Source organism: Sander vitreus, chromosome 8 (assembly GCF_031162955.1).
Source record: "Sander vitreus isolate 19-12246 chromosome 8, sanVit1, whole genome shotgun sequence".
Taxonomy (NCBI): domain Eukaryota; kingdom Metazoa; phylum Chordata; class Actinopteri; order Perciformes; family Percidae; genus Sander; species Sander vitreus.
This window is the reverse complement of record NC_135862.1, coordinates 23,432,919-23,445,312: the sequence shown is the minus strand read 5'-3', so window position 1 is coordinate 23,445,312 and position 12,394 is coordinate 23,432,919. Positions and strand designations below refer to the sequence as shown.

The 12,394-nt window shown below is 42.3% G+C and overlaps 1 protein-coding gene across 1 annotated transcript in view; it reads left to right on the top strand.

Moving 5' to 3' along the window:
* b4galnt4a (beta-1,4-N-acetyl-galactosaminyl transferase 4a) overlaps positions 1 to 12,394 on the top strand; it is a 141,999-nt gene that overhangs the window by 125,114 nt on the left and 4,491 nt on the right. The window contains exons 9-14 of the mRNA XM_078256127.1: positions 5,948 to 6,014; positions 8,722 to 8,886; positions 9,212 to 9,321; positions 10,007 to 10,107; positions 10,355 to 10,428; positions 10,562 to 12,107. Of these exons, the coding sequence (XP_078112253.1) occupies positions 5,948 to 6,014; positions 8,722 to 8,886; positions 9,212 to 9,321; positions 10,007 to 10,107; positions 10,355 to 10,428; positions 10,562 to 12,107 (2,063 nt within the window). The remainder of the gene's footprint in view (positions 1 to 5,947; positions 6,015 to 8,721; positions 8,887 to 9,211; positions 9,322 to 10,006; positions 10,108 to 10,354; positions 10,429 to 10,561; positions 12,108 to 12,394) is intronic.

The following is a 12,394-nucleotide window of genomic DNA, read 5'->3' as shown; positions in this document are numbered from 1 at the left end:
TGTCTTACTGACTGTAATGTCTGGTCTGGAGAGACTTTGGCTAATGTATAATTCAACGTAGAAAATAAAACACCCCATCACTGTATCCACCTCCTCGTCTCTCCATGAATATTGCTCTTTCATCCCCAGGCAAGACATGATATGACATGAAAAACAAGCCACTGTTTTCATGCCAGTATGACAGGGAATGGTGAGTTTATCCACTAGCATCTAAGTTTTTAGGTCTGTTTAGTTGTCAATTGAAATAAGAGCATAATCAGTCATGAGCTTTATGCCCTTGTCCCCATGCTGTAGTTAGGTAGGTTATTTTTTGGTTCTTCTTTACTGTCTACATCCTTTTCAACTTTTATTGTGTAAAGGTTCTACAAAAGTATCAGCAGTGCATCAAAACACCCGCAGTCTTTTGTGTCTTCTGTGCTCTGGGAGAAATCTGTCAGGAGTCTCTCTCTCCTCTCTCTGCTGCCAGGCGCCTGTCAGTGGGCAGCACCATAGCTCCACGCTACAGTCTTTCCATTACTGCCCATGTTAAAATGCACACTTTGTTTCTCTTCCTACCAAAGCTGTCATAACTTGTCTTGCATCCCATCAGTAAATGGAATCTTTTCTTGTCATTACTTATCTCACATATTTTATCTCCATTCTTGAGAAACAAAAGTATTATTATTTAAAAGCAGGTCTTAGGGGCACCCTGGAAGCTCACCTGGTTGAGGGTGCGCCTCGTGTACAAAGGCTTAGTCCTTACCGCAGCGGCCGCAGGTTCAATTCTGACCCGTGTTCCTTTGCTGCATGCCATTCCCCCTCTCTCTCCCCTTTCGTGTCTTCAGCTTCCTGTCAATTAAAGGCCTAAAATGCCCAAAAAACTCTTAATCTTTAATATTTAATAAAAAGAAAATCAGATCTTGAATTGTGTCTATGTTTGATAAAAGCATGTATAGTAAAATATAAATGCTTTTCCACATTGCCCCCAAAAGTCTGCGTTCATTTTCTCAAAATATAGTGTGGGTTGCATTGTGGAATGAGCTAGATCTGTCGGAAGTCCTCCAGGTTTTTACAGCCTAGAAACTATGTTTGTCTTTGTTTAGTAAAACACTTTTTTGAGTAAAAACCACAGTAGGAACAGTGTTTCAGATATGGGATTTATATTGCAATGTTCCAAAACATGTAACACATATCAAATTACACAAAGGATGAATGGTAAAGCATCAGTAACTCAATAACTTCTCAGCTAGTTTCCCGGCAACCTCAAGAACAGGACAAGTTTCAGTTTTTGTAGATGTATAACATGTTAATTAATGAGCTTTAGAAGTGTTGGTAGGCAGATTTTGTTATCGTTTGACAGAGCCAGGCTAGCTTTATGCTAAGCTAACTGACTGACTGACTGACAGACAGACTTTATTAATCCCAAATTGGGAAATTACTCTGTTACAAGTAGCAAGTTACCAAGGACATACACAACACACATACTCACTCACACACAAACCAAAAATACAAGAAATATACTAGAAATAATAAATAAGATAAAAATAAGATGAAATAAAATAAGATAGCAAGGATAAAATGACAGAACAACTACTGAAAAATATTAGATGAATGAACAAGAATGTACATGTATATACAAGTGTAGAATAAAATGTACAACCTACATACATAGTCTATATCACAAAATTTAAAAAAAAGTATAATATTAGATATTAAATATGAAGTGACCAGTGTGCAAGTAGCATACTAGTGCAATATTGTAATGTGTGAGGTAATATACACACACACAGTTGTGAATTGTTGTACATTTTTATGGAATGTGGCAGGAATGATTTCTTGTAGCGGTCAGTGCGACGTCGAAGCTGGCTGCTGGAGGTAGCTTCATGTTTACCGTACAGACATGAAAGTGGTATCAATCTTCTCATCTAACTCTTGGCAAAAAAAAGCATATTTCCAAAAATGTCAAAGTATTACTTTAATTATTCAGAATTAATGTTAGTTACCAAAACAGCAGATATAAAAGCTCTCAGATACTGGTTTCTGATCACACAAACTGTTGCTACATACTGTGTGTTTCTACGTATCAGGACTAGCTGCCACTTTCCTCTACACCTAGCCAAAGGAGAGAGAGATGAACACTCAAAGGTTATTAATGTGTACTCTCATTAGCTTGTTAGCTATCACTTTAACTTTTTTGCACCACAACTACAGGGCATAATTCTTGGCTTATTAGCAACATGTTATTCTCAATGAAGTCACCGTTTCTACGGCCAAACAGTTGTCTGGCAACCGAGACACAAAGACAGGTCAACGAGAGTGCTTGTGCTGTGTTCTACCCTTCATTCAAACTCAAAATGAGTGATCACAGACGAATAGTGGGTGAAGGAAAGTTTATAAAACCTATTAACTGTTCTGGCAATAGTGAGAACTGTGTCTCTTTCCTTCAACTCAGTAATAACATACACTCTATTCCTGCCCGGTGATTGTTTTGGACCTTGTCTCAGCAGTATATACTGTAGTGGACTTTAAGTGAACTTTCTATAACTGCTGCATCTACAGAGATCTATCACATCATGTGTTTGAGAAGGATTACAACAATACATATTGTCAAAAATGCGCCATATGTGTCAAACTCTGCAAGCCTCTCAACTCAAAGCCCCAAAGCCTTTTTTTGGATTTAGGAGATTTTTATCTCATTGGTTCACTGGAGTCCACTTGCCGCGGTCTTATTCTCTCAATGCCTTGTTTGTCTTCTTTCTTCTCTCTTTCTCTATCCACTTTCCCTGACTGAACCATAACCCTGAAAACAAACAAGAGGATCTAGCCTTGGCCCACTTCTCAAGATCCTTTGTCTCTCAACTCAACTTTGACAGCTTGGATAATTCTGTATCTTGTGTCTGTCAGCAACTATATTTATATCATCATATAGATCATATTACCAACCCAATTCAGTCCAACTGAAGATGTACATTTTGAAAGTTTGGTCACAAATATGTAGTTTTACTTTTGACAAATGCCAAGTGATTTCCTAAAACAGCTAGCCACTGTAGTTTTGAGCAAACATTACATAAACAGGATTAAATAGTGCATTTGTTGAGGGCTATTTTCAGCTGTGGATTGATACACATTTGGTGCGCTAGTGAGTATTTACAGCTACTGGACGGTGTATGGTTACCTAGCACGGCAGCTGGATTTTCGCGATATCACAAGATCACGCGGGAATTGCGGGATCACATATCGCACATCACACACAAATCCATCTTGTCAGGTTTTAAGTAATGTGTTTGTGTCCGAACAGCTTTGGGCCAAACTTCCTTTGAGTAGCTACTGGCAGCTACAGGCGTGGTTTAGGTGTGTGTGATGGCCGCGACAGTTCGTTCATTCAAAACAACAATGGCGGGCGTGATAGACAGATCCAGTCACCTGCCAGGTATTTTTTTTGAAAGTGCCTTTCCTTTTCCAAACAGTTTCCATTGACGGCTTCTCAGATGGTTCTGTTTTAACAAACAATCCGGCTTGTCAGGTTAGGTGTAAGTGGAATCGACTCAAAATTAACTACAGTGACCTTCTTCGTGGTACGAAGGAACGTGCCATCTAGTGCAAACAGTGCATGTGGCTCATTAATGTGTCTTAAATAGTTTTTTGGACAACAATGGAGCTCTACATCAGACTTTGGCTACACTGGCTTTTTAGTAGGATAAATTCATTGTTCGTTTTGGTCTTTTGACTGGATTTCTTCCCAAAAAGTACAATTTTATATCACCTGCCATGTCCTTAAATCTTGCATAGTCCACGACATTTAGAAAGTGGTTCATGTGGCAACTGCAGTGACCTTAATAACAATTTACAGGTAGTGCTGCCCTCATAATATCTGTGTAACTGTAAAGGGGGGCTGGGGCTGAATGACCATGTACGCTCATCCAACCTACCTTGTATAAATTAAGGTTAAATAAATAAATAACAGTGAAGTCCCAGTCTCTTCCTGCCTTTTCCCTCGGGCAAGTGTCGTCAGGCTTGTTAACATCTGTCTTGTTCCGCTTTCTCTGCCACTGACTTTTCTCTGTTTACCACTATACCAATTTGGGCTTAAAGCCGGGTGGGCACGCAATTGAGACAGAGAAAGAGAGCGAGAACAGATAGAAACCACGCAGTGCCTCTCTATCCTTTATTGAACAAATGGACATGGACAGCAGCTGGACAGCATTTGTCTAGTTGAAGCTGCCTGATTCGATTCACCTTTATTCCCTCGAAAATTCAGGACAGGACTGCGAGACCACTATATGGAAGTGTTTTCTTGGTGTTAATGTTATTGGACCTGAAATTTGAATTGATTTTTACGTATACTGGGAAAGGTCAGGTAGTTTCATTATGTCATTACCTCTTATGTGTCACACCAGCAAAACAACTTCATATCCATAGTGCCTTAGGCTTTGGAGCAGCCAATTGAATGGAAGGAAACATACACTACAGCAGCCAGCAGTCAGCTCTCTCGGAAGCAATAAACTCGTAATCATCAAGGAATAAAAAAGAACTTGCGTCTGATGGAACCAGAGACAAACTACGTGTGTGTGTGTGTGTGTGTGTGTGTGTGTGTGTGTGTGTGTCTCCAGCGGGCACTGAACACACCCACTTTTGGGCAGCTGAAAAAAAATCAAAACCTCATATGTCACTGAGTGGCCCAAGAATGATAAAAAGTGATGAAACAACACTGCTGACTGCCCATTGTCATTTTGCTCTGCAGTTGGTACTTTTTATTATTTTCCCTTGGATATTGATTTTCTTTCCTCTCTGTTGAACTTGTGGGGCCAGTGAGCAGGCCTCTGCTTCTTCCTGCTGCTCCGTGTCAACACTATTTCACAGTGGACGCACCTGTACACACACACAGACACACACACACATTTTCACACAAAACACTTATTTTTAATATTCAAGTCAAATTTGTGATGGTTGAACGCTGAATTGCGGTTTGTAGTGTGATTCGGCTGTGAGTGAAACTACACCTCTTAAGTTACTACTCATATGTGGTCTCCACTTTTTTGTCCTTCCTTGAGTCAGGCTTTGACAGCCGTCTTCCTCGTCCTTGAGGCCAATCACCCTGAAATAATAACACAATTCTGAAGCCTTGGGTGGCCTGCTGAGCCACTCCCTGCTGCTGATGCTCAGCATGATGTTGCACTGTGTCCTTGTTCTTTTATATACGTGCACTTGTTTGGCTGTGTGTGCCTTTTTGTTCATTTGTCAGCATTGTGTGTGGAGGATATTGTGTGAAACAAATCTTGGATTGGGCTTTTACATTTCAGCAATCTGCTGCATCAATGACAAAACAGTTCATGTGTGTGTATATGTGTATTTGTTTTGCATATACATGGGGAGGCATTTGCATGAGCCTAAGGAGGGTGTTTATATTTGTATTCTCAACCCGAGGGTTGGAAAATGACCTGTCTCCTATGATTATATCCTGGGTAACCAGAATTGACATGGTAATTGTGAAATCTATTTAAAAAGAATTGTAGCTTCTCTTTCTCTCTTTATTTCTCTCCTCATGCTTCTCTCTGTTTTCAGGTCATTACTAGATCTTCCTCTTCACGCCTACTTGTCATGGCCTTGTTCTTGCTCTGCTCACAGTCTATTTTCTCAGGGTTTTTTTTTATTTCGCTCGTTTGCCATACCTCTCTTCCTTCCTTACCCCCTTACAGCCTCAGGTTTCTTGTTCTCTGTTCACACGTTTTTCTCCCTTCTGCTTCCTCTTCCCTATATGGCTAAGTGTGTATAAGTATGGCTAAGTATACAAAAACCCAGCATCAAAACGATCCTGTGATGTTGCTAATATCAATAGCACCGGGAGTGTCACAGTTTAGCCTGCAAACAGTGATGGATGATTTCTGCTCACCTAATACTTCCCACATGTTGACATTTAGTTTCCTTCTCTCACTCAATCCCTTTTCTCTCCCTTTGCTTTCATACACAGTGGCGTCCATTCCTCCCTGGTCTGAAATATGAAGTGATAGACTCAGCCTACATCTCCCTGTACACAGGTAAGAGCTGCATGAAAAGCGGTTCTGTCATCTTGTCTTGGAAATTAAATGAACTTCATGATGAATTTTAAAATGGACTTGACTGGCTAAGACACACACGGGGCTCTTTAACGATAGAGACATATTTCTGTCTCTTTTATTTTTCTATTCTTTTAGTTTAGCCGAGAGCTTGCCAAATAGAAACAGGAAATGATGCTATAAAACTAACTTCATTAGTCTAGTCTGCTATCGATCAGTAGTTTAATGTCAGAGAATCGGGCCTTTTTTTTAACCAATATGTGCTTCTTTCTTCTCCCTCAAACAAACTTCCATTTTTTCTAAAACTTGATAAAGGCTTAAAACGTTTTCCCTTATTTCATATTTAGTTTCTTCTCATAGGGAAGCTGCAGTTTGTCGCTTTGAGAGCATGGCATGTCTTCTCTATGTTGGGCCAAAGAGAAGATACAGAATGTAATAGAATCTATTTTTCCTCCATAGGTGTCATTCGTAGCAGAGATGAGAGCACTAGCTCCCGAGTAGATGTCTATCCTCGGTAGCTCCAAGAATAGCAGTGTGTCACAGGGATTCAGTATCGTTAACAAAGGAAAATGCCAGCTGCACAGAGAATGATGTGTGGAGTTGTCATTATGGGCAAAGCTTCAGGTTGCTAGGGATGTATGTCTTGTTAATGACTAGACAGTGAAGGAGGCCTTGTACAGTATATGAGGTCACCTGCTGGATTCAAACATTACCATCTCCTCATCTGTCTCCCTCCACCCATCCATCCCTACTTCTCCCTGTATGTCATGCTCTCTATCTTACTGGGTCTCTCCATTCTCACTGTGGAAAGTATTTGATATTCATTCCCGTTTGACAAAGAGAAACACGCGTAGGCTTTCCCAGTGATACTTGTCTTCTGTGGTTGGCTTTCAATTAACATTGTGTGTTGTAGCACTTAATAAATATATATATATATATATATATATATATATATATATATATATATATATATATATATATATATATATATATATATATATATATCACCGGGACCAAAAGGATATTTGAATCGGGTATGGCTGCAGCCTGGAGACCTCCCGTCTCATGTCCTCCCGGCTTGGTGCACTCCTCAAGCTTTGACTTTTCAAAATAAAAGCTTGCGTCTGGTCCATTATGTTTCCGTACAGTGTTTTGGATGTTTTTGAACTAAACAGTACGGCAATCGTGCTAATGAATAAAATAATTTTTTATCAGATGTCTTATTACAACACGATGGAGCTAGCAAAGCAGTTTTGTGTTTATATGTGCGAGCGGGATTTATTCAGTTTGGGAAATCCCACGGTTTCTAAAGCTACAGCTCAAATTGTCTGGCTGACTAAATAGGGAGGGACCCATCTGCTAGCGATAGGGGCCGAGACTGAGAGAGCTACATGGCTAAATATGCACCAAACAAGTCACTTTCAAATGTTGCTGTTCTCATGAATACAAAAGTTGGGTGACCCTCCCCCCTAGACTAAAACAATCGGATGACCCTCCCCTCAACAAAGAATAAAAAGACATGACCCTCCCCTATTTTCCTCCGGTGGTCCATTCCATAAATACCGAACGGTCCCTAATTTGATTTTAACAAATGAAAGGATCATTCACAGTATATCAAGGTAATTAATTGTTCATGAAACATAATATTTTAATTTGCAGGGCAGTTGAATACAGCTCCAAAATAATTCCTCAAGGTTTCATGCCAAATACATCTCTTTAGTGGTGTGATATTATACCTTGGGTTGCACAAGTTGCGCTTTTACTGTATGTAAAAGCGCAACCCAGATGGTAGCTGTTCATGAATTTACACCATCATACACACATAGACATTTACCACAGAGACCAGGAAATGTATGCACAAAAATTAGCACAAAACAAAAAAAAAATTGTTGTCATATCAATGCATGGTATATAATGTGGATGATATCTGTACCATACAGAAATAATGCTGTATTTTTTATTACAACCTGACTACATCTGTGCAACATGAAAGACATTAATCAAAAGTAAGAGAAGAGTTGTGTTGTTTTCTTTGTTTGCTTCGTTTGAGGATTACAGTAACATGGATAATTGGTTAGTCTTGGCCAGGCTTGTGTGTAGTGTAAACCAGGTATGTGATCAACAGATGTCTTGTTGTTTGAAGAAAGGAAATCTAAAAAGAGGCTTTCTTTGTGTAGTGTGTGTGTGTACACACACACACACACACACACACACACACACACACACACACACACCACCCTCTGGAGGATAAAAATGATGCTGACCACCCTGTTAATTATAAAGCATTTCTCCCATCAGGCCTTGCTCTTGACATGACATGCCATTAATCACAGATGCTCTCTCCTCCTTCCCTGCTATCGATTGGTATAATTATGACTCCACTCTGCTCTGTATTTGTTTTCTTCCAACTTTTTTCTAATTCTCTCACTTTGTTGCAGCTCTCCTCCTCTTGCTTTGTTTCCTTCCTCCCTGTCTGTTATTTCTCCCCATTCTTGACCTTTTCATGGTCGGTAAAGATTTATGATGACTGTGACACAAATTATGTGTAATTTTCCTTCCAACGGCTAATGGAAAATGTGTCCAGCGTTAAGGTAATCAAAACAGAGAGTGACATACTGTTCTCTCTCTCTTCCTCTTTACTACATCATCTCTGCCTCACTCTGTGTCTCTCTGTCTCTGTATTTTTCAGACGAGTCCAATCTGAAGATGAACAGTGTGGACCACATCCCCCAGACCTTGGCCAGTCACATCCGTCTCCCAGAGGAGGCTCAGCACAAGGGTCTAGAGAGAGGCGGAATTCTGCAGCACGGAGCCGATATGCTGAAGCCGGACCCCAGGGACACCTTCTACAGCAGTAAATCTGCCCGTCATCATTTCAGGCTGTCCCCTTTTTCTGTCCTCATCCTGATTTTGTGGCCTGTCTCTTTTTCTCTAAGTGAATGATTGACTGTCTGGCTAAAAGTATCTCTGGCTGTCAGTTTAGCTGTATTCAGACTGTCATTTCGTCTAGCTGGCTATGTTCCATTTTTTGTGTTTTCCTCCTCGTTTTTGTCATTGCCCTGAACATCTTTCAGCTTTCTGACTCTTGAGTTTGTTGAAAGCAGAATCCCATTTACATATTTGTTTGTACCTGATCTCAAATATTTACCTCCCCTTCTCTCTTTCTCCTCTCTCCTCAGCTCCTATGATCGACCCCTCCCGACTAGAAAACGTTCTTCCGGCCTGTCTCTACTCTCCAACCTATGTTGTCAAAGATTTTCCTATCGCCAGATACCAGGGCCTGCAATTTGTAAGTCACCTCCCCTTTGAGTCAGAAAAAGACCCGTCGCTCAGGATGTGTGATGATTTTTTGTGTGTGTGTGTCAGTATGTGTGAGAGACTGAGTTCTTACTAAAATTAGACCTCTGGCAGCGGCCCTGGGTTCGAGTCCCACCCGCGGCCCTTTGCTGCATGTCATTCCCCCTCTCTATCCCCTTTTCGGTTTTCAGCCGTCCTATCAATAAAGGCCAAAAATGACCCAAAAATAATTGTAAAGAAAAGAAATTAGACCTGTGGCCTCCAAATATGACAGTATCATTTTAACCTGCTAAAAGCATCCCCTTACAGAGTCAGCGTAATAATCAACTGGACAGAGAACAAAAGAGCAGAGAAGCTAAGTCCATGCTGGTTTGGACCCTCCTGTTGTATCAAAACACACTGAGGAAGCAGCTGGTAGGTAGTGTTGAGCGCTGCTCCCCCCTTTTGGACAACACGAGTTACTGCAGAAGCTGCAGAGATAAGTGAAAACGAGCCACCAATCCATTTTAGATTTGAATCACCATAACGAAAATACAGCATTTTGTAGAGTAAGTGTCTGATTTTGATTAAATGCTGGTGTTTATCTTATCCTCATACAGTACTGCTAAATAATTAACTCCCTTATCAGTGTTTTCTGAGCTCATTGCAGTTTTGACAGACTTTTAACTTTTCTTCAGGTCTATCTGTCCTTCGTTTACCCCAATGACTTCACACGTCTCACCCATATGGAACGAGAGAACAAGTGTTTCTACAGAGAGTCCCCTATCTACTTGGAGAAGTAAGGACATTATTGCTTTTATCTCTTTTAGAGCTAAGGGACCATTTGTCTCTGTCTTGTATATATGAGAGAGTACACTGATTATGCTGAATAACTGCTCAAGTGTCTGTGAATTTGATGGCAGTAATTCATGTGACCTCTCTCCAAGAGATTAAGTTTATTGTGCTGCAAGGCACATTGAAATGTCAACCTTTTTTGAATGTGTGTGTGTTTATGGGTGTTTGTTGCCTTCTCTTTTGCCTGCCAGGTTTGGTTTCTACAAATATATGAAGATGGATGAGGAGGAAGATGACAGACCGTTCTTCTTCCCCAACCCAGATGGTAACTAATAATGTACCGAGACACACATTCGTTGATCCTCGCACAGTCACACACACATACACGCATGTGTATACACACACACACACACACACACACACAGTCTTTCAACTTTGTGTCTCCTTCACATCTTCAGATTTCCTCGATGAAGAAGAGGTGGTAGATGTAGAGGACGAGGCAGAGATCGTTGGCACACAATCGCCCAAGAAGCCCTCTCATCCCAACCAGACCAGCCACACCTCCAACCCTTCCCATCTGCACTCGAAGCCTGCGCCCACACCAGCTGGCAGAGAAGGGGAAGAAGAGGAGGAGGACCCTGATGAAGAGGAGGAGGGAGCAGTCAACAGTATCATACGCCGCAGAGAAAGGAGACACTTTCCTCACAGTGATGGACAGATGGGTAGGGATATTGACAGAGACTGGGGAAGAGATCATACAAACATTAGACAGGACACAAGGAAGGGACTTGAAGAGCCCCAACCCAGGGGGCTTCAGCCTGACATGGACAGTGTGGTCCAGGGTCGCTCCCTGTCTTGGATTCGCACTGGTCCTGCAGAGTTGAGCCCTGGCAGGAAAGGAGGAGGAACAGGTGGTGGAGGAGGAGGAGGAGGAGAGAAGGGAGTTGAGACTCTGCCTAAACTGAGCAAGTCTTCACTCCTTTTCCCCCAAAAGTCCTCCCTCTCTGCCCTTGCCAGCCGAGCCAAGCAGATCCTCAGCAACTCCGCCCATAGCAACAACTTCCATGATAACCAAAACAACAAGCTCGCTGGAAACAAGAAGGAGAACAGGGAAGAGAACAAGATCTACATCACCAGGCCTCGCACTGCCAAGGAGCGGGAGAGGGACAGGGACAGGGAGAGGGAGCAGCGTCGAGAGAGGAGGGAGGAGAGAGCATCTCGCCACCCTAGAGAGGTGTTCCCGGGGGTCTTTCTGTACCAAACTGGGAAGACCACAAGGCTGGTCAACCTGGATGCCAAAGGACATGCTGGGAGAGGCATAACCGGAGGCAGAAGTCTTGTTAGTGCCCCTCAGCTCTGGCCCAATCCCCCCACAAAAGAAGGTAAGCATCACAATGGAAGTATCAACATACAGAATGAAAGTGTACAGAAGTCTGGCAACAGGGCAGCCGAGGCAAAGCAACCAGAGAAAGGCAAGAGGAAAGGGGAGCAACAGGATTTAAAGACTACCGTTACTGCTGATATGCCCAGACAAGGCAACCCGCTAACCCCACTGTCCCATCATAAAGATCCCCCTCCAGTTACCCAGCAAAGGTTCAACTCCACAGAAAACACACTTCAAAGTCAGACACGGGTCACCTCTTACCTCAGGACCTCTGAGATCACAGAGTCCCAGCAGCAGCCAGACCCGGACCCCAACCCGGCAGAACAGGACCAGGATACAAACCGCTCTAATCCTGACCCCGACATTGACCCCGAGCCAGAACCAGAGGAGGGCGAGATGTCAGACTACAGCTACGAGGAGGTCGAGGTGCGGCCAGGTTGGGCAGAAGAGAGCATTAACTGGCAGAGGACCTTCTCAGTCAATCCAATGGACTTTGAGCTGCTGCGCTCTGACTGGAATGACCTGCGCTGCAATGTTTCTGGCAACCTCCAGCTGGCAGAGAGTGAGGTGGTGGATGTGCTGGCGCAGTACATGGAGAAACTCAACGAACGTAACGGAGGGTGAGTATAAGGGGGAGGAAGTAGGAACAGTGTGCGTCTAAAAGAGGGCTTATGTTTCCCTGGAACTTTGTAAGCTCAGATGTGGTTTCTTATGCAAACCATTATGTAAAGCAAGAAGTAATTTTACTGAGAACATTGGTCATGCCCCGGTGCTTTGACTTCATGTTAGCAGTCCTCTCTGTGCTGATTACCATTTTCTGCAGCAGTGCTTAAAAACATTCATGTTATTTGTGTAAAGTAGCTTGGCCACTCTGTTTTCATTTTTGTCCTAAATTACACCATGCTGA